Source organism: Pezoporus wallicus, unplaced genomic scaffold, assembly GCF_028554395.1.
Source record: "Pezoporus wallicus isolate ANWC-B61680 ecotype Strahan unplaced genomic scaffold, APGP_CSIRO_Pwel_v1 contig_2908, whole genome shotgun sequence".
Lineage (NCBI taxonomy): Eukaryota > Metazoa > Chordata > Aves > Psittaciformes > Psittacidae > Pezoporus > Pezoporus wallicus.
The window spans coordinates 4,480,998-4,504,216 of NW_026642179.1; the positions used below are offsets into that span (position 1 = coordinate 4,480,998).

Below are 23,219 nucleotides of genomic sequence, written 5' to 3' on the forward strand. Positions count from 1 at the left end.
ATGCCACACAGTAGTACTGACGTCTGTCTCCCACCCCACTGGCTTTTGCTTGGGGAGGCACACAGCAAGCATCAGTTCAGTCACACATAAACAAGCATTTAAGCATCAGTTTGGTTTCTGCATCAGCAAAACTCCTCTACCTACGAGGCACTGCCTGTAAGCACTGGGAAGGAGGGAAGTGGGAGTGACTTTCAAGCTTCACACACAGCACAGAAAGACTCAAAGCAGACAATAATCCATTTGGTTCTTTTATTAGCAGAAGTTAAGAATACAGCAAGTAATAAGATCCCATCGTACATGGAACCATCACCAGAGTCCCCCACCATCAAAACCCCAGAATGTGCTTCATTGCTTCCAACAGTAAGCAATTTTTAAAAAGAAATATACTGAACAAGGCCACTATTTAATGGGGAAGGAAAGAAGCTGTAGGTCCTAACTATTCTATGGCAATAACCTGCACACAGAGCAAGCAAGCCTCTGACTGCTGAGAGTAAGGCATTCAGGTGCCAACCTGGGAAGAGTTCTCAGCAAAAGCTACAGAAAAGTGCACAGCTAGGTTGTTTTTATTGGAACACACAAACTTCTTGAATGGAGAGACTGACTGGGTTAAGAATAGCAGGTGGAGTACTGTGTTTCTGTAATAGTTCTGTGCTGTGTAGGACCAGGTTACAATCACCCTTCAAGGAGTGAACGTGGGACGATCCAGGATGGAGACTGCCACTTCTGCTGGTACTGTTACAGAGGTATCCTAAAGCGCCTTACAGACAACTCTGATTCTGATATGTACCATGCTCTTCTCAGACACCAATATACTTCCCTCCAGGCAACTCTACATCTTTGTACGGAATGCCACTGCTATTAGCCCTTACATCCAAGTTAATACTGCTCTTCACTTTACTACCACACAGACCTGTGATAAACTTCTTCTGGCCCTACGGGCATCCAGTGTAGTGATCCCACTGAGAACATGTCTTTCTAAGCTCGCAGACTCTGCTGCAGCACCTCTTTCTGCAGCTGACCTTGCTCTCAGAGGCTCATATTCAAGGGGTGAAGCCTTAATACCACTCATCAACTTTAGGAAGGCATTCTACTTCTATGCGACTCCATTAGGCAAAGAAACTCCCCAAAACACTCTCTGCACCATCCAAGGCATAGGAAGATCTTTGCAATCCACATTTTTCTCTTGAAGGATGAAAATTCGAGCTTGCAGGAGTCTTAAAAAGATAAAAAAACAAAACAAAAAACACAAAACCCTACCCAACACACAACAAAAAAAACCAAAACACCCTTTACCTTCCTTGTGAAATACAGCATTTTATGAGCTGTTTAACTCATCTGTGAGAGGTAATTGCTCTGAATTTCCAATTAAACACTCCAAGCAATACCTGTGCCATAACAAACAAAACGTTCAAGTTTCATCTTGCGACTCCAAAGATTCTCCTTCAGCCTGGCTTCTGACTGGGCTCCAAAGATCAAGCTACATCAATTACACAAGAGAAGGGTCTATGCCTCCCCTTATATAGGAGGCGCGTCAGCTCCACAGCAATCCAACTGAACTCTTAAGTTTTAGGTTAAGAAATACCAGCAGTCCCATTGCTTAAGCACAGATGGGAAGCAGACCTAAGGAAGAAAAAAAAAGTATATATAGAACTGCATTAGGCTGATGGTGGATTTTTCCCCTTAAAAAGAAAAACCTGCAAACTCCCTTGGCATATGGAGCCTGATACATGAGAAGGTAATGTGCTTGAGTCTGCAGTAACTGTTAACTCCAAGTCCTGGAGCACACGGTTTCCTCTTTCCAGTCCATCTTAACCCCACCCCTGGTTCCCCTCACATGCTCAACAACCTTTTGAAAAGTGTATTACCATTATTTGTTCAGACAAAGCAAAGCACACCCTCAAATGGCAACCACCTACTTAATGTGGGCCCTTGGGTATAGGCAGGCACTGATGGAGTCAGACTGTTTGCTATTTCACGTGCAGTTATCCCATCATGCTCCAATTCATATGATGAGAACCAAAACAACCAACTTTAAGATCCGCTATCCAAAACTATACAGGCCACACAAGCTTGGAAGGCAGATGTCTCACATGCTCAGGCAGGGCACAGATGTATCTTGAGTTACTTGAGTAAATAAACTTGCTAACACTGTGACTTTCACAACCCTTGTGTACATATACTGAACCTACTCCATGTGCTGGCCGGGACCCCATCTGGCCCAGGGCATGCTTCACTCCTGGGAATTTTACCTGGTCCTCCTGCAATCATTTGTTTTGTGCAAAATTGAAACAGTGTGTGGTACTTGCATGTTGCATTCTTTACAAAAACCCTTTTCCCCCCACCCATTGTTTAAAACATTTATATAAATTTTATTTAAACAGAAAGTTAGAAATCTTATTTACAATTTGTTTTTCTCCCCAAAGAGCATCTAAAATCAACTCCCAAACCCTCCAATAGGATATAAATTTAACCTTGTTTTTTTTCTTAAAAAAAAAAAAGAAAAAAAAGGGAAAAAAAGAAGGAAAAAAAAAAAAAGAAAAAGGAAACTGCCAAGCTATCCCTCCCCAGTTCTACAAATAAATATGGCATTGACAGAAGCCGATTTGGAAAGGGTCCTCTGTAGCTCAATCTGTAGATCCCAAGAATAAATTAGGGTTTCAGAATTTCCTGGTCTTCAAATTGATTTATTCCATTGCTTGAGGTATAGAATTTATCTTGGTTAGTCAGAATCCCCATGAAGCTCCATGCCCCATCAGCTGAAACTTGGATTCTTCTTAGGTATTCATTTTGCTAGCCTGTATGCTTCAACCGCGCTCGCGGTACTGTTTTGGTTACGGTCTTGGGCTGAAGGCTGGCTTTACTGCATCCCATCTTCCTCTGTGCAGCCTCCTCCGACTGTGAATCGGAACTCCTGGAGATTGGAAACCCCATGGAAGTGCACGAAAGCACCAGCCACTACAAAGACGTGAAACAGTTGATGGGAGTGGAACTGCGGAAAAGAAAACACTTCTGTTCAGCTGGGGTACTTTGGGCTCTACTGCTACCCTGTCTCCAAAAAAGCCACACATTCGGCTGAAGTACACAGTAACACGTAGCAGTACCTTGATCCACAAGCTGCAAAGTTCTCCAAGTTGTGTATTAAAAGCCCATCCCACTTCTACCATCAGCAAACTAATCAAATTCTCCACACACACACATACACACCCCTTTCCTTCACAGGCATCTTAAGCAGCTCGTCACTCAAATATGCTATATAAATGCTATAGTGCATCTTTGTGAAAAGACAATTTCTGAGCTTTGTGCAAAAGGCTTCAGCAAGACACTTAAAATTACCTCCTCCACAATATGGTTTATTGATAAAAAAGGTTCTCTCATACAGCTAACAGGTAAAACTCTGCTCTGGTCACAGCCATAAGTTTTACCACATGGATTTTGAATGTTATTTTATTTCTCTGCCATAGAGAAATGGAACAGGAAAAAAAGAGGTATTATATTAAAACCTAGGAACAACCAGATGTTCTGAATGAATGCCCAGGATGCTATTGATTATAGTACAGCAGAATAAAAACCATGAGGGAACTACATGACAAAGCACATCCTTGTTTGAGGGAAGCCGTACCAATATGGATAATACTCGTGGGGGAAATAAATAAATCAATCTATAAATGTGTATTTGCAGGCTGCACTGAAAGCTTGGAAAATAGTGCTTTTGGAGCCTAGCTCATTATCATAACAAGGCTTGATCTGGCTATTTAAACAAACCTAGCAAACTGGTGCTCTGCAAAAGCTACTCAAACAACCCAGGCCTCATTCTCACTTCTGATCTTCTTTAGGGGCCTTAAACTGTCCTAGTGGAAGTACAGTTGTCTTTCAAGGGTCCACCTCCCTCTCATCTCTACTCCTGCTCCACCCGATTTCTTTCTTTACATCTTTCCCACATATTTCCCCTCCAGAGTCTTCATGATCCTTTCCCTCATACCAAGTTTCTTTCACACACCCACTTGCTCACACCACTTCCCCTTCTCCTGGGCCAGAGATCCCTCCAAAGTCTATCATCTCTATCCAGTGTTTTCACTGGCTGCACAAGATGGGGAGCCAAATATGATGAAGATCCCAGACAAAACACTGAACAACAGAGAAATAACCAGGCACTATTCTAAACAGAAGCAAGATAAGATGCGTACTTGCAGAATCCTCAACACACACACAAAAAGGTGTACAAGTTGCTTACCCATCTATTAAAGCTATCTAGTAAATGTGCAGGGGTGAATTTGCACACCAGCAGTTACTTCAGACCAGCCAGTCAGCAAGAGAGGGACGAGGTAAACCAGGCTTAGAAAGCCCACAGTATGGCCTGTTAAGACAAATGCTTCTGGTGCAGCAGTTTGATACTTGCAATAAGAAAACACTGACACAACATCCTCCAGCCTCAAGGGGAACTAGCTTTCATGTTGGTCTCCTTATCCAGTCATTCTGTAGACTCACCCAGATGTCACACTTGCCAGGGAAGAATCTCTCCGGGATGCGGGCAGCATATAGTGCAGCACCAGTGATGTACAGGCATGCCATGAGTGCCAGCCAGCCTATCTGCCCCATTGTGGCTGCTTTCAGGAGCCCCTCAGAGATGACAAAGTGCAGGGTGGGAATAACCCCACTAAGACCCAGACCTAGAAATACTCCTGGGAGGTAAAGAAAATGTGGGAGAGTCAGGTTTGAACACAGTGGAGGTAAAGGGAGACAATGCAAACACAAAAGCTATGGAAGGAAAACTCAGTATTTGCCAAAGCAGCAGCAAAGTGACAACTCTTGAAGCTGGAGGTCCCCAGAAGCACTTTATTGGAAAGGAATTTAAAGAATGCACAGAATTCCTCCATATACCAGAACCTACTGGTATGTTCCAGCACTTACTGCAACATTTCATTTACTGATTGCATCTGTCAGCTTGAGGTACACTGAGCCAGTTACAGATCTTGGACTGTAGAGGGCACCGAGACTACATGAACTATGTTTCACTTTACCATAATCTCTCAAGAGCAAAACAAGGAGACACAACAAAGAGATTATTTATCATATACTGTACAACTAGTCCTAGGAAACAAAAAAGCAGCATCTGCAGCTCATGTGATCTGCCAAATATGAGAACATGGTTTATTCATTTAGATTTCAGCAGCACATACAGAATTCTAGTGAAAGGCGGGGGGGGGGGGAGATGGGAGTAATCATGTCCCATCCACAGATTTTAAGTTTGGAGTGCTGAACTCTCTGAAGTATACCCGCAGCTTGTCCAGGAAATCTAGATTTACTGTAGGCATCATGTGCAGGTTAAGTAACAAATAATACTATTCAACACAGCTGTGTGCACATTCTAGAGCTGCCCCCTAAAGCTTTCTCTTTCTTCCTGCCTCAGAAAGTGGAACCAAATCTGATTTTGTTCTTCTGATCATGTGTAGGTTCTTTCTCTTAAATACCTACTTTATCTAGGCAAATCATTGAGATTAATTCAACCATTCAGTGATTTGCTTGTATTTCAAAGAACAATTTGCCTAGTATTTCAAAACCAAGACAAATAGTAGAAGTACACATACACACACCAAGCAGTCAGCCATTTTTGGAGAGAGCAAAGTTGCTAGATGTATCTAGAAATACTTTGCATTACCTGTCCTACTGCATGTGTTACTGTCCATTTCAGGAATGCACTTCCAGGACTTGCACCAGCCCTTATCTGTGCATCCAGATGGCTATAATAAATGCTGACAGAAAACCCATCAAGCTCCCAATCCAAGAATATCTAGAAAATTAAGCTCTTCAGTCTTCACAAGACATTTTTTTTCCAAGTAGGAAGGAAGAAAGGCAGTCAAGAAGCAAAACGGTTAACTTTAAGTCTTACCTGCCCTTACACCCCGGTATTCAGGGGTTGCAAACATGTCCCATTGTGAGACAATTATGGCTGCGATGCCCAGGACACAAATCACAATCAAGTAGATGAAGCAAGGCTGAGGGTTGCAATAGAAGGAGTAGTACAGCCATGGTACAAAGCTGCCCATTATGAGAAGTGCAATGCCAGAATAATCCAGCCTAGAAAGAAACATAAATCAGTTTTGTAAGAGATGTGAATCTTCGGAAGCCTTCATACCAACACTCTCTTCTTTAGTAAACCTATTGTCTTACTTCTGACTGCAAAATGAAGTTATTCTCACTATTGCAACTTATTTCATGATGGCAACTCTTCCACCAATGCCCTCCTACAGTAATGGATTATTTTGACAGACAGCTAATAAGGCCACTTTTGGTCATCAATACCTACAGCAGCCTTCAGACCAAAGCTGTTTGAAGAAAACTCAGATTTAAGCTTCAAATGAGGAAAAAAGCAGCACAAGAGTCCTCTAAATACAAAAAAGGGCATACAGTATGTTGTGAGAGCACAGCCAACACAAACATTTCAGTACCTGACAAGCATGAGCGAGTCAAGCATCAGCTTAAGTGACCACTGGGGAAAAATGTCACCATTTTTCAACCACGTTGCTTTTCTATATGCCAGTGAAGAAAAGGAGTACCTACAGCTATTGCTTTTTACCACAACCTGACAAAATGCTCCTACAGAAGATGGAGTTAATTTTTCATCAGGAGATTTTAATTGCTGGGCTACTTTAGGGGTAGTCTTGCAGACTATACAATCCTAGGTTAAGTAATCTTAGGAAATATGAGCTATTTAGCAGTCAGACAAAAAAAAACAAGATGTAATAAAACCAAAAGACCAAGACATTTCGCTACACATTGTGGAGCTGTCTTACATAAGTTTAAGATTCAAAGTTACTCAGACTAGGTGAAATGACAAGAAGCGAAGTTGTATTAAAATTCAAAGCCCTGTAACTAAGTTCGAGCTATATTACTTACAGCAGCAAGATGTGTGCACACGCCTGCCAAACAGCAGAAAATGAGGGACTTTTGAGACTAAAATGACAGCACAAAAACTCATGCTGAAACAAACAATAATTAGAAGAAGCTGCACTGAATCTCTGCTCAACTCCGTTCCAAAGTACATGCAGTCATGCAATGAACAACTCCTACACTGGGGCTCTAGGCATAAATCCCAACCCTGTTTTCCCACCTGTTTCTTATTTGGCCTACCCTGTCCTCTAGGCACTTACTTGGAGAAGAGCCGGGAAACACCTTCTGAGTGGCAATAAACTGTGTGGAAGAGCCATGAGAAGGAGAGGCAGAGTATGGCTCCCAAAAAGAACAATCCAACAACCACCTTCTCCTGCACGGGTGCTACAAAGGACATGTTTGGCCGGAACATGTAAAAAATTCCCAAACAAAGGAAGAACACACATCCTGAAAAACAGTGAGGCAGAAAGGCATCAAGTTCATGCATACTGAAAGCTTTTCCTTTCTAGAAGCACGGCTTTAATGTACAGAAGCACTACACAGAGGAGCTGGATGACAACCAGCGGCACACATGCAGAACAGAGTACAGCCCTATGCATTCCAACCACATTTCTGTCTCAGACTGATGCAATACAGACTTGCATGGACTCTGTATTTTCACTTGTGTCTGACAACTAGTTGGATATTGTAGAACAATGAAATAACCTGTTGCAAAACTTAAAATGAGGAGAGCATGGTTCAAAGAAACCCTTTTCCTTCAAGGCTCCTTGCAAGTTGAAAACCACTCTCACAAACCGCAGCTTAAGTGTGTTCCTGTGGCAAGAAATGTGATCTCAATTAACGCTTACGCACTTGGGAGAAAAGAGTATCTACTAGTATTTTATCAACTATAAGGAAATTTTTTTATACTGAATGCATAATTAAGGAAGTCCCATCCAACCCTGGTGGGACAAAATTGAGAGGCATATCAACCTATTAATTTATCAGGTTACTAGTGGAATGATAATGCTGACTACCCCAATACCCTTTCTATCTTGCTTTCAAAGGAAGAGAGCAATGAAGCCAATTAGCATTAGAACAATCTGAAAATACCTAGAAGATGCGTCCAGATGTTACCAGTTTCTGTATGTATTCTGAAGATACTCTTGAAACAAGCCCGGAAGGAAGGCATGGGCGGTCTGTGTCCATGCAACAGGTAGTCGTTGTCCTTTAGCCAGTCAGGCAGAACATCATGGGGAATGACTCTCCATCGGCCCTCCCATACCTAGAAGTTAGAGAATTTTAGTTAAATGCAGGGAGCTGAGTTCTACTGATGTATGGCAAAAGTCAGAAAACCTGTATTAGTAGAAGTGTTAGTCCATGAATACATTAAACAGAAAAGAGTGAATGGGACATTTCTGGGGAAAAGGCTTTACACCTGAAATAAATACAATGCTTAAGTCACAGCTCCCTATTTAAACAGTATCATTATGAAGTTGATCTGCACCAGTTAGAGAAAGAAGTACTTCGGCATTTCATTGAGCAGGAAAGCTATTGGGCTTTTTTCACTGCTAATGAAGGGAAAACATTTAATTCATTTCCATACTCTGTTATTTTCATATATCATCCTTTCCATTTAATATGAAGTTTATGCCTAGTTCCCTCCAAGAAATAAGTAAGAGCCTGTTTTTCCAACCACAAGCTAATCTGTGTATCTGTTAGTATTTGGTGCAGTCTAGCAAAAAGGCTGCCCATCAGCACTAATATGGGCCAGAAAGCATGAAGTAGCAAGAGTCCAGTGAGACGTATCCAATCCCTTATCCAGGCTGGAAAGAAAAAAAAACTCCCAAACTTCCAAAACAAACAGTGACAGATCAGTTAAGGCAACAGATCCATTTCCATCAGATTTCTTCTTTAAAGGGAGAGAGAACATAAGTGCACACGTTATTCCTGCAGCTGGTTCCAAATGAAAAAAGTGCGCACGGGTGTTCTTAGAGCTGCTTCAATAACATGAGATATATGCAGTCTTCAGTTTGGTCTCAGAAGCAGCACTGCCAAGCAGAGGGGTATCAGGGAATTACTTTATGTACCGGGGTTGTTTCTGCAGTGTTCCTTGGATTTGTCGGCTGGTTAGTAACACAGGAGTGAGCCTGATGAGTCCTGAAACACTAAGTTTAAAAAGCTACATTCTTATTTCAGTTTCAACAAACAGAGCACAGAGTTTTTAAATCAATTCTCTACACTCCTTCATGGAAGCAAAACAAAACCAAATCAGAATAACCAACCTAGTTAAAGACAAGGTTATTCAATATATTAAACAAGAAAATAACTGGTTTACTTCAGGAACCAAAAATTTGAATTGCAGTAGGAACAGCAGGAGGGAATTGATTTTACACAATCCACCCTACACAACATCTAGAAAGGGAAAAGATGCATGCACACACATCAAAGAATAGTTCATAAAACCAGCAGTGTATAAAGGGGCAGCACTACTTTCACCAAGCAAGAAGGGCCAGACACAGTCCTATGAATCTAAAAAGTAGCAAAAAGTTGAGCCAAGATCAGCAATTACAAAATCTATAATGGATTTAATATAGCTTGTAAGAGACAGAGCTTATTCTGCAATGGATGCAAATAGTGCTGGAAAAGCAAAATATTTGCAAGTTTGAAGAAACCTGGAAAAAAAAGAAACGACCTTGTGAATGAAAGTGCCTTGAACCAGAAGGGTTTTATTCTGCTTTGCACTCACAGGTGTTTCAAGAAGCTCCTCAGCTGCACAATCAGCTTTAGAGTCTCATTTGTATCCCTACTGCCTTACAGTTTATTCATTTATGACAGACTGAGATTCCAAGAAGCTCTAGTGTTACTACTTATAGCAAGAGATGCCCAGTCGGGGTGGTGTGTACCCTCTCTCCCTCATTATTAGCCCAGTTGCTGCAGGTGTAGTCTGTTGCCCACTGGAGCTTCCTAAAAACGGAAATTACTTCAGCAGTTTCCTCATGCCCTTACCTTACACACAAATTCTTCCATTCTCTCCATAGCATGGTGGGCTTGTAGAAGAGGTGACATACCCATAAACCCTTCATCTTCTTGAGGTGACTCATCGTTGTGTTTGTGATCTTCAGAACACTGGGGGAAAGAAAAAAATAGAGAAAACAGCTTTCAGAAAGATGAATGGAGGAAGGTGACGTTCTCCATAGAAAACTATGATTTGAGGTCTTGGCAAATAGCCTTTTTTTCCCCTGTTCAGCACTGAGGCAGGAATTCAAGAGAACCAGCAAAAAAAAATTATTACATTCTTAGGTATCTGAGAACAACTCACATGTCTAATCCATTTCACACACGTTTTCACCATGTTTGGAAGAAAGCAGTGTTCTTCTGTAAGTTATGCCTCATTAAAGCCCAGATATGGAGTCTGAGGCTTGCAGCCTACCTACCTCTCGGGAAGAATTACTTCCTATTTTCCGTTTCAATGTCACTATGTCTGCCTTAATGCCTCTATAACATGCACAGAATTTTAGAACAATAAAGGCCAAGCAAAGGAATCTATTTACTTAGTTATAAATGCTTCATTTCAGTTTCTAGTTCACATCTGAAGGTCTCTATTGTGTTTAACTGACACTTCAGACATTTATTCACCTTAAGTTATTTCAGAATCTAGTATGAAACTTTGGTCAGTTACACAAAGGCAAGTTATCAAAGAAAAGCAGTTACACAGTTTTAAACAAAATTCAAATAAAGAGAAATATCCATACCCCCAAGGTGTATCAAAAGAATTACGAAAACGAAAACAAAAAACACCGCTGAACCTGAATATTCAGCTGGTATACATCACTAATAACTTTATAGGAATGAGGTTTGGTAGTTTTCTACCCTATGCTGAGTTACCACATTATCTACATATTAATATCAAAAATATTGGTGTGTGTGACAAGACACAAATGTTTGCTTACTACAATGCTTATGGTCCACCAGAGACTCCTTCAGCTTCCAAGGTAAACAAGTTTGAGAAAGCTAGAAAAGAGAGAATGAGCCTTTTGTACTCTCTGGGATTGAGGCAGAAAGCTGCTACACACAGCACCTTGTGACCAAGCCAAGAAAGCCCTGCATGCTGTCAGAGACTGTGCTCCTCCATATTATATGTCACAATTTTTCACCCTCCAAGTCCCACATAAAGGTTTACAACTTTAAAAATCAAGATTATTTACCAGTAATGCCATCTGAAGTACCAGAGAATCATAGAATAATTAGGGTTGGAAAGGATCATCTAGTTCCAACCCCCCTGCCATGGGCAGGGACACCTCATATTAAACCATGTCCAACCTGGCCTTGAACACTGCCAGGGATGGAGCATTCACAGCTTCCCTGGGCAACCCATTCCAGTGCCTCACCACCCTAACAGGAAAGAATTTCCTCCTTATATCCAGTCTAAACTTCCTCTGTTTTAACTCGTTACCCCTTGTCCTGTCACTACAATCCCTAATGAAGAGTCCCTCCCCAGCATCCCTGTAGGGGCCCCTTCAGATACTGGAAGGCTGCTATGAGGTCTCCACGCAGCCTTCTCTTCTCCAGGCTGAACAGCCCCAACTTCCTCAGCCTATCTTCACATGGGAGGTGCTCCAGTCCCCTGATCATCCTCATGGCCCTCCTCTGGACTTGTTCCAACAGTTCCATGTCCTTTTTATGTTGAGGACACCAGAACTGCACACAATACTCCAAGTGAGGTCTCACAAGAGCAGAGTAGAGGGGCAGGATCACCTCCTTCGACCTGCTGGTCACACTCCTTTTGATGCAGCCCAGGATACGGTTGGCTTTCTGGGCTGCAAGCGCACACTGAAGCCGGCTCATGCTCATTTTCTCATCAACCAACATCCCCCAAGTCCTTCTCTGCAGGGCTGCTCTGAATCTTTTCTCTGCCCAACCTGTAGCTGTGCCTGGGATTGCTCCAACACAGGTGCCAGAGAATTCAGTATATAACCTCACATACTTCATCTATTAAATACTATCAGTAATGTTCAGGTAAGTACCCTGAACTTTGAGTCAGAGACCAGATGTGGCTGCGCATTTGTCCAATGTTACAGCTCTCTCTTTAGAGTAAGGCCTTATTATCTGTTTTCATCAGCAATTTAACTCAACAAGCTGCTTAAAGCTTTAATTTTTTGATAAATAAAACTTCTTCCAGCCTACAGTAAGCTATCTAGATGCTTCAATAGTTTGGGGTTTTGAGAGAGACAAACAACATGCTAATACTTGCTTTTGTACCCAAGTTGTGCAGTAGCCACTGAAAGCATCATCTTTTGAAGAGGACCCCTCTGCTTACCCAGAATGCAGATCTTTGCTATTTAGTATACAGTAAACATCCTTCACACGTCATGACCTCACATTTGTCCACCCTAGGACAACCTGATTGACTAAATGAATCTTTGTACATAATCTGTACCTCATAGGGGAGGGACAGGCAATCTGTCTACTTGCCTCCATTTATTATTACAATCAACACCCACCCTGAGCAAGTCTGGGAAAGGATTTCATATTTTATATCAGACAACTGATACAAATATTGATCAGTGCTAGCCAGATCTTACAGCAATGTAAGTATTAAATGCACTCTTATTGCCTAGATTATCCCATCAATTCTATCAAAAAAAAAAGCATCAGACAACACTGAGATGTAAATAGGTTTAATATCCTTCTAAAATAGGCAAATGTCCTGCTGGACCAGAAAGCATATTAATAACAAATTTGGTTTCACTCTGACTCAAAAAAAAACATTCACTGCCATTATTTTTCCACATTGTCAATTTTACTGTTTGTTTTTTTTTTTTTTTGTACTAATGGATCTGCCTGGTTAAGAGTCTCCATTTTCAATAGTAAATTATAAATAATTAAATAAAGGCCACAGAAATATATAACAGTTTGGGTTGGAAGGGACCTTGAAAGATCACATAGCCCAAGCCTCCTGCCATAGGGGTCTGGATAAGATGCTCATGATAGTCTGCAATCTTGCAAACCAAAGAAATCCTAAGTTCCAGGAACTCACCTTACAGAAAAGCAAGGTCAGTGTTTAAGTTCCAATGTACCTAAAACAAAAAGCACTGCTATGTCTTCTAGCTATCCGAGAATTCCTTCTCTCAGCACCACACACTGACCAGCTGGAATGTGGTGAACAAGTTAGTAATCCTCACTTTATGAAACTGGGTGGACTGAAGGAAAAAAGTCCCTTACAGAATCAAAGCCAGTATTCACTGCAGTCTGCCCAGTGACTCAAAGCCAGAAAAATGTTCATTTCCCCCTCTCCACATACTCCCATTTCTAGAATGATGGGAAGGTTTAAATTTGAACAGACTGCAAAGCTCGAAGAGCACAGCTATTTATGAACTAGCCCGAAAGTCTTTGCATTTTGGCAATGTGCCTACAAACAAATCATTACCAAGCTTCTTTTAGTGATAAAAAGAATTTGTATCACACACTGAGTCCAGATTACTGCCAGAAAATGGCATTTATTTTACTATCTCCTTCCTGCCATTAAGCTGCAAAATTAGCATTCAAGGAAAAAAAACCTGAAGCTCAGCTTCCTAGTCCTTTTCTTGCTAAGGAGGCAAAATGAGGTTCTGGAATGTCTGTCCTCTCTCGACTCCTTCCTGAAACATCCCTTTAGGAACAACACTAAACTGTGCTTTTTAAAAGCTGGAAATCTATAGCTGGAGCTAAACGCAACACCAATGCTGGTTTTCATGTGGAAATCTGAAGGAGTCTACTGACCTTCGATTCTTCAAACTGACTAAAGGGAAAAATACCACTTTCCTGTTCAGGAGGCACACTGTTGTAAAATTTCCACTGTGACAAGCTCCTTTGTATTTTAGGAGTCCCATTTCACTCTTCTTTGGCTGATCTTATCAGAAATTCAAGAGTAATTATAGAACATAACATAAGCAAATGTATGCTTTAGGCCCGTTTTCAACTATTTTGAAGTTCTGCCCACAGAAACACATTTTAAAATGGAGAACACATTGGGTAAATAATCTTACTTGCCTAAGACTGTACAAGAAATGAGAGCCCAGAACAAAACTCTGATACTCCCACTTTTAATGAGGTATGGTATATCCTGAATGCAGAGCTTCCAGAATAATTTTGCCATTGTACTTTCTAGATCACCGGCCAAAAGGATTTTCACTCTGCTAATGTTTCAGATGTTCTTTTACATCATCTAATTTACTCAACCTCTTTTAAATTTTGACTAAATAATTCTGTGAATTCTTCAGCATTTTTGGATTATCTTTCAATAAAAGCCCCCATTCACTTGCAATAAGCAAACTTGTTGCAATCATAAATTGTCATTCCTCTGCTGCACATATGCCACAATGCACAGAATCAGTCTTTCATACAAATCCGAAATCAGGCCTCCTGTATACTTACATTCCAGAGGTTCTGGACACTTAATTCTATGGAAATGCAAAACAGTCTTTCCAATTTTAATCCTATCCTGTGCAAATTCATAGAACTTTAAAGCTACCAACATAGTCCACATACCTAGTGAGATGGACATTATACAACAGAGATATAAATGCATCCCGAGTTGAATAATGATACCACAAAGTAAACTAAACCTGAAGGACAAATTACAATGGCTGAAAGAAAACAGTCTTACTGCTTTATCCATATTCACTTTATTTTGGGAGCTTTCCAGATTATTTTGTGATAACAGTAACAGACAAGAAGGTAAAGAGGTAGAAATCAGACTTAATTATGCCACTTTGTACAGAGTTCCAGGCAACACGCTTCCAGGGACAGATCATCTTCTAAACAAGAATTTCAGAGTGTGTTTTGGTAGGGACAGAAAAGGTTTAATTCTAAAACCAAGACTTAGAGCACCAAAGTGAACAAGAGCAAGAAACACGAGAGCTCAGCTGCACAGTGCACATTATTAAGTTTATTTTAAAATTAAAATCTCACCTTTTAATGTCACAGAAGTTTTAAAAAAAAAAGTTTACATTTAGTACAAGAATTTGTTGCCTGAATGTGGTCCAAAAAAAAGTCAGATCACATCGCCAAAGACTGTTAGAGAAAGCTGCAGTAAAACCTGCTCTAGTAAATGTGGTACTTCTCTTATCTTGTTCTGTTATCTTGTCTCTTGTCTTCTTATCTTCTTATACTTCTCCTGTCTACAGCTTATCCTTCTCACATAGATTAACAGTTTTTATACTATCACTCTCAAACCTGTTGACAGACACATCATTTATTAATGCCTGTGAGAAGTCAAGTCATAATGGTGGAAGAAAGATCCTCAAAAGTGGTAAAAGGGTTTCTAGAGAGTTGTGTTCTCTGGACTTCAAGTGGTAGAAGTGTAACTTCTTAAGGTCTGTAGAAAGTTTGAGAGCAGGCACATGCCTACTACTTGCACATGTGACATTGCAAGCTTCCGTTCAACACTTGAGACTGCGATTTTGCTATAAAATCTGTACTCATTAGAGTATGCAAACTGAAGCATAAATCAGATTTGAATGAAGCCATCCAAGAAGCTTTCTCTGTTAAAAGTGGTCCTTTTCTTCCTCACCCCGTCTTGCTTTGCACTGCTTCTGGCACCCCTCTGATCCTTAGGTTGATTAGCTGATCCAATACTAATCTGACACTAATTGCCCACATTTTTGCTAGGTAACCTTTCCAACACATAATAAAGTTGGTTAAGATAAGGGACTTAAGGAGCTCAGGCTAGTGCAACAGGGAAAAGGGAGCATCAGATCTCATTTTATTGATACTCACTACAAAATACTGTCTGCAGATCATGTGCAAGACCAAGTTTCTTTTCGACACATATCAGTTGGATGCCAAATGACCTCCAGTCCTTGTTTTTGTAGTGTTCCTGAGAAAGGAACCTAGGAATGGAGCTAGGCATGCACTAAGAAAAGTTAAACTAGTGATTGCTTCAATAGGCTGCTGCATTCTCAAAACTTTCGGCAGCTTTCAGCATGACACCTCCAGAAATTTGACAAGTTTCACTGGTTGCAGTGAAACTGGTATTTGATGCAGAACCAGAAGTGCATGTTAACCAGTAACACTAGTAGCTGCAATACAAGTCTGCTCAACCCCAGAAAGAGTAGAACTCATCTGTGTTAGGGCTCCTTTTTGGACAGAGTCATCACTCTGTTACTTGAGGGCTAAACTGACGATGCACATACCTATGTAGTATTAAATTCTGACTTAAAGTCCCATGTCTCAAAGCTCAACTGTTTGTGATGCCGATTCACCATCAAGACGTCACCGGTGTCCCTAAGCTACCATCACAGCGATTTCCAAAGCGCGATGCAGTCTGAATCTGTTCTAATGTTCCTGCTGCTTCCTTCATCTGCTGATAGATGTTCGCCCACTCTCTTCTTGATCTGTGTCCTGATAGAACTCTGCCTTGGTAAGAACACATCACTGTAACACAGGCAGGATAGTTCAGAAAAAGGAAACGTCTTGATTAACACTGAGTCATGGCATATTATACGACTTACTACTTATATACAATTCTCTTAAAATACAAGTCATAAAACACATGTTGCTGCATTTACAATACCACTGCTAACCCCCTTTGTAACTTACGTCACAAAGTCTTAACTTTGGAGGTTTTGCTGTTGTTTACCTTGACCTCATCAGATGAATGATTAATAGTGTTTAACACAGCATTCAAGTCATTTAATGTTTCTCGAGGGAGCATGCCAGATTCAGTAACTCGAAAAGTACTCAGCATAATGGACAAGATTATGTTCAACAGTATGTTATAAAATGCTATTTTTTTCTTAGCGCAGTCCTGTAACATCCCTTCCAGCTAGACATATTGCTTTTTTTCAGCAACTCCTTTGTGCCCATTCTGTCAATTGACCTTTTATCAACTGGTCTTTCGTAACAGGAAAGCAGCGATAGGCAATGCCTTGCCACGCCATTCCTCCTAAAATCCCATTGCACATTTTTTGGTATTTCATCAGCTTATGTTCTTTGGATTGTAAGTAATAAACTGGAAAAGCACAGCACCTGAAAACTTCCCGTGACATCCCCCAACCTCTGCACACACCAAGTTATTCTAAAATAACAGCTTTGTCATTTAGAGTTTACATTCTCTCTTAATCTGACAGACTTGTAAACACAGACACACACTCACCAGTTTCCAACAGGCTAACTATATTCACCCTCTAAGCAGGGTGTGCAAAGCTGTTTTTGCTGTCACGGTACCAAAAAGAGTCTTTCATTAGCACTGTGCCAAAGACCCTTTCAGCTTATTGGCCAAAATCTTAAGTACTTGAGGGTTCCTGTAGTTTGGTATTTTTCCTTTGTAGGTCACCTTCTTATAAAAGCTACACTCAATTTAATATAGCACTTGGAAACAGCTTTATACAACTGGTCATGGGTGATTGCTTGCTGGCACTCATTAAAAACAAGCACTAACATTTAACACTCGTTTAGCAAATAGTCCTGGGACAAAGTCATTTTTTGGCGTCAGCAACCTTGCTAATACATCCTTATTAGAACTAGCTGCCTCATTAAATAGCTTCAGATGAAAAGGGTTTGTTAAATCTCTAAGCAGTAGCAACTACCGATTTTCTGTCAATGCCCGGTACTTGACAAGGACCAAAGACCTCAAATGCTCACATGTGCTCCTCAATACACTTTAAGGGAAACCCTGCAGAAATGGCTTCTACTACAGAAGATTCTCATGTGCCATTCTATGCTCCTCTGTCATTGTTGGATCCTGACAGCAGTAAAAGAAAACAAGCACACTGGGCTTGTATAAAAAAAAAAAAGAAGCTCTGTTAAAAACTTAACCAGAGAGAGGCTGAAAGTGTGCTGCTGAAGTTAACAAGAACAGAGTCAATCGGTCTAAAATAAAACAGTTGGAGAAAGATGCAAGTTAACCCACAAGTACAGCACTATTTTCTATCACTGTGAAAGGCGTCATGTCCCCCACTGCTGCCCACATCAGACAGATACGATTCTCCAGGAGAACAAAAGCAAAAATTGTGGAATCTAACCCTTGTCCAGGGAAACTGTTGTGCCAGTGAATTATAAACAAAACCACTCCCTCCCCCTCCTAGTTTTCAACAAGCAGCACAGCAAGCAACGGTTACAAAACCAGCTGGCAGGCAGCAAACTCAGCAGAGTACCAACACTTCCCCCTCTTGAATAGCTAAGACTCTACATGCACCCTTTCTGTCAGTACCAAACCCTCTTTCTCTAGATAATACATACACATTTCTGCGACAGAAAAGGCTCTCAGTAAGAGCCAAGCTAAAAGCCTAGAGTTATTTGGTCACCTTCAATTAATCTAGAACTTTTCTTTTGGACTGAAAATGTTAACATCCTTCCACCTCCCTCCTTCAAGTGACTTCAGTATTTATGCTCTTGTAGCTACATGCAGGTATATCATGAAATTTGTCAGAGGTCAAGTAAATTCCACTTGAAGTCAAAACCCATGCTTCCTGAGAAGCAATCCAGATTAATATGTGCCCAATTTTCTTCTGCCTACTCAGATAGCTTGAGAGCTAGGCACACCTCCTCCCCAAACACTTCCTGTAGATTATCAAACTCTTTACAGCAACAGGTCTCCACTTCATGGCACATTTTGGTGCTACACAGGACAACTACACAAGGCAGCTCGACTGCATGAAAGAACTCATCATTCAGGAACACTAAACCCTGATGATTGGAGTAAAGGCAAATAAAATGGTTCTTTGGTTTACCTCCTGTCACTGACAGGTTAAAATATAAAAGGAAAAAGTCAAGCACAAATTTTAGGGCTGCATAAAGAGCCCATTCACCAGGTTATAAGAAGTAACAAGCATTTGATTGTGTAAGCTTAATAAAGCCACAGTAACAGAGATTTCTCTAGGAACCATCACTGCTGGAATTAAAGGCAGTTAAAACACAAAATCTAGGACAGGAGAAAGGATGCTGTCTCAAAGCAAACCAATGCAATCCAGCATGCTACAGAAGGGAAGCACCTGCTGAAAAAATGCTTTATCAGCATATGCACAGCACAAGTAAACTAGAGCAAGAAAAAACAGTTTAAATTGCTGAAGAACAAGATGAATTACGCAGCTTGCCCGATTCTTTTCTCACCACCAAATCTTAAACATTCAGATAAATGGCCACTAATTCTCAAACGCACAGAAGTACACCACTCATTTGCTGCTACGCTAACTGCATGTTCAAACAAGATAGCAAGATGTGTGTCTATGCTTTAGAACAGATACTTGGAAGAGGGGATAATCTATGAACATACACTCCAGGAGAGAACACAGTTATGGGTCAAAATATAGACTAAGGTTCAGGGGTAAAAGGGTATTGATTTTAAATGATCCATATCTTCTCATAAGCATCATTATATAACTGACAGATCAAGAGCACTGGCAGAAGGATGCAGCTATTTTATTATTATTATGGATAACCATGCTCCATACAGCTAATAAACCTTTGCCACATGTATTTAGTGAATAACACAATTTACAGAGAGTAGGATCTTTCATGTAATTTTTAGATCACAGCTATGCAACCACCCAAATAGTTTACTGGTGCCAGAGACTAAACCCTCAGAAAAACAAAATCAAAACAAAACCACACTTCTAGGACTAATTTTGATTTCTTAATACCACCTCTTTTTTTTTTCCAAGATGTTTTATTTCTACAGAGGACCAATATTTTGGCACATCAAAATCAGAAATGGACAATATACAGTGCAAGCTGTTGGGAGATGGAAAATTATTCTGAATACAATGACATGCTTGCACACAACTCCTTAGAAAAGACTATTAATTCATCAAAAGCAGCTAGTACCCCTTAATTGCTCAGACTGCTTCCTCCTATGAGTGAACGAAAAAGTGCACATACAAGTAGGCAGAATGAAAGGAATCTTATATAGGAGAGTTTGGAGCAGATTTTATATAAAGGAGCTGCAATGATATAAATAGGGAAGCAGAAGGAAAAGTAAACAATGTTGTATTACCACAGGATATACACATTTTCACACTAATACCTCAGCATTAGGCCCAGTAAATTTTGGGGAAGTATAATAACTATTAGAATACATCTATATTATGATATTCAAGAAAGTCAGTATGTTTAGCTTGTCCTAAGTAGAAGCATTTGAAAGCATATTAAATGACCGTGGTTGTTCTATCACCAAGACACTATATAGCTCTCATCCCCTTTCCTTCTCCAGCATGGAAATCCCCCAACTGCTATCATCAGCTTCAAAGTGGTTATATTTAGCCACTGGAATACTAATGCAATGGGCACCACTCAAGTCCTTGTATGCCCAAGTACTATTGCCATCCACAGAAGAACAATGACTTTGTATTACTGTGATCTAAACAAGAGCCTCTTTAAAACCAAAGGAAAACCATGCTTTTTAATAATAAGTTATGTGTACTCAGGCAGTTGCACTTGGCCGGAATGTACAGTAGAGAAAAAAGTAAATTCTAGCTGGCACTGGAGTAACAGCTGCACTGAGGCTTATACAAAACAAAGGATGATACATTGCACAGTGTTTCTTACAGATTATTTAGAATGCTGCAGTATTTCACCTAATAATGGCCATTTGGCAAGCTAATCTTGGTACTTTCAACAGCAGAGTGTTTTGGAACGAACTCTTAAGAAGAAAACAAAAATTTAAAGATATGACAGCGTTAAAAATAAGAAACCACAGAGGAAGGAATAGGAGTTTATGCTGAAAGTAAAAAAAGCAGAAGGCCATATAAGGCAGAACAGCAAGGCCCAAATGGCAAAAAAAAAAAAATAAAATTCTGTGGCAACATACAGCAAACTGGGAAAGAGAGAAGACAAGTACAGGAAAGCTAAATATTTGTAGTGAGCCAAAACGAAAGAAGCAGACTTTTGTTGAAAGGATGAAAGCAAAGAAACCCCAATAGGCTAACAAATCCCAAGAATGCCTGAAAAGAAGACAGAATGAGAGTACTTTAACCATTTTAGTTCCACACTTCTAAAATTAAACACACTGATTCATCCACATAATTTCTATCTAGCTAAGCAAATGCATAGAGAAATTTACAGATCAGTCATTATGGGCTTTTACTTTGGGTTATTCCACTTGCAGGCAACAGGTAACTCTCATTATTCAATCAGGAAAGTCAGAGACAAGAATGAAAGTAACCTTCAAAAAAGATGATCCCAAACACATTGTCAGATAAACATATATGTTCAAAATATCTGCTAGTAAAACTCAACTTTTCTTCTTTCCAACCTTAGCAAATTCTGCTGTGTGCTAAGACTTCGCACTTTATATACATATTTTACAACCTTTCACACAGTGCAAATAGGAATACTGGGTATTTCCTGTTATCATGATATTGAGAAATGTCCTACAGAAGTTACAGCAGCATACAGAGTGCGCTGGCTTGGCTTATTAGCCACAAATACCTGTTCTGATTCCATTAAAAGGACACTTGAAAGTGAATTCCATAGGGCTCAAACTCATCAAGTTAAGACAGTCTAATAAAGGTTGTGTCAGCTGAACCACGACAGTGGTCCATGCACAAGCCCAGAATCTCTGGCAAATGCAGTTAAAGCAACAACCCAATTCTTTTGCATAGAAGGCTACGTTAAGAAGCATCAGCATGTTTTTGCTGCTGGATAAAACCATACAGTTTCTGTAACTAAGCTGATACACTAAAATCATTAAGTCATGGTAAATTTTAATAGTGAGTTTAGGATGAATGCCTCTTCCACTTTACTGTGCTGATAACCACCTGTATATATCCTGGGAGAAGCATTAATCACGGTTCTGAAACTCTCTAACCAGAAGGTACTTTTGTCCAATTCCTGGCCACTACCCTTGTGTAACACCTAATTAAACTGTGGAACGCCTTACCATGGGCGTTGCTGTGGCTGTTAGAATTTACAAAGGCTCATGCACCAAAAATCCAAACGCACTGCCACCAGCTCAGAATATCTGTGAGCCACCAGTTACTACAGGCTGGGAGAGTGTCCTTGGGAAGTAACACAACATACTTCCCCATCCCTGTACTCATCCTTATGAGTGTTACTGGCTACTGTCCGAGATAAGATATCATGTACTTTGGATGTTTGTTTGGTCTAATCCAGAATGGCCATTCTTCCAACAAGAATGCTTGCTAACAGATGTTTCTGTCCTAATCTTCAAAATGATAGCCAAGGTTCAGATTACATTCTCCTTTCGCTTCTTATTAATTGAAGGTTACAGAACAAAAATGTCTTGATACGAGCAATGTCTCGGCAGAGAACAAACCAGTGTGAGTCCCTTTCCTTTGAGGAAGGAATAAAAAAAAAAAACATAAAGCTGGTTAATATAAAGCGTAAACTCGCATTTATGCCCAGTCTTTTCACCCAAGTTCATACACATCTAACCGAGTATTTTTGGCATCTTCCTGGTTTTAATACAATTATTTAGCAGGCATAAAGAGTTTGTAGGCTCACAGTTGACATTTCTGGAACTTATTTCAAGCATTGAAGCACTTATGTCAAAACTCATGTTTCCTAGCAAGCCTAACAGATAATCATGTAACTTACATTTTCCTCGTCAGAAGGCAGTGGCGGCTCCTCTAAAAGCAGCCTCTGTTCGGACCTGTCCTCTTCAAAGGCTGCTTCTGCTGCTGCAGTGCCAGACATGTGTCCTTTTCTGAGCCGTAGACCTGGCTCTGGAGAACCAGCATTATCGAGTTCCGTTAGTTCATTCATGAGATGCTGGGAGCCTTCTCAAATATTCTCTTTCCTCTTGGTTCAGTTTGACTGTTTATGTACTGGCTCTGAAAGACAAACAGTCTGTATAACTGAACTGAAGTTTAAAAGAAGAGTGTAAGAATTGGCTGAAAGAAAAGCAAGCTTTTAAAAACTCCCGAACACCTAGGATATCTGCTTTTGTATGTGCACAAACTTGCACGGAATCAGTGATACATACTTCTAAACTGCTGGACAGTACATTCCTATCTTGTGATCAATAATACTTTCATAAGCTAACACAAGTTAAACACAACTTAGATAACAGAAAGTGAGCTCCACAAAACAGTAAAAAAAAAAATAAAATCACAAAAGCACGGTGTTTTTGTAAATTATTTTTATTTTTACAAGCTTGTGAACACTTGGCTGCTGATACCATGTAAAAATTAACTACTTATAACAGGCATGTTATAACTATAAACTTCCTGTGGGTATGAAGCTCATATACAAGCTCAACCATGTGGGTTAAGTTTCAACAAAACTAGAACACTAAGTACTAGTACAGCTGCTCAGATAATAGCAAGCAAGCAGAGCTCAAGCAACAACCAACTTCAGACAGACTGCAATGAGAGTAATAGTACACACAGTGATTATGTTTCTGTTGCTTA

At 40.2% G+C, this 23,219-nt stretch overlaps 1 protein-coding gene across 4 annotated transcripts in view; it reads right to left on the reverse strand.

The window, feature by feature from the left end:
• Positions 1–235: 235 nt before the first annotated feature.
• Positions 236–23,219, reverse strand: part of ADIPOR2 (adiponectin receptor 2) — a 44,762-nt gene continuing 21,778 nt past the window's right edge. For all 4 annotated transcript variants that reach the window (XM_057428126.1, XM_057428129.1, XM_057428127.1 and 1 more), the window contains exons 2-8: positions 22,405–22,640; positions 9,877–9,996; positions 7,981–8,152; positions 7,149–7,335; positions 5,888–6,075; positions 4,486–4,679; positions 236–2,989 (exon numbers count right to left, since the gene is read on the reverse strand). In XM_057428126.1, the coding sequence (XP_057284109.1) occupies positions 2,858–2,989; positions 4,486–4,679; positions 5,888–6,075; positions 7,149–7,335; positions 7,981–8,152; positions 9,877–9,996; positions 22,405–22,572 (1,161 nt within the window). In that variant the 5' untranslated portion in view covers positions 22,573–22,640 and the 3' untranslated portion in view covers positions 236–2,857. The remainder of the gene's footprint in view (positions 2,990–4,485; positions 4,680–5,887; positions 6,076–7,148; positions 7,336–7,980; positions 8,153–9,876; positions 9,997–22,404; positions 22,641–23,219) is intronic.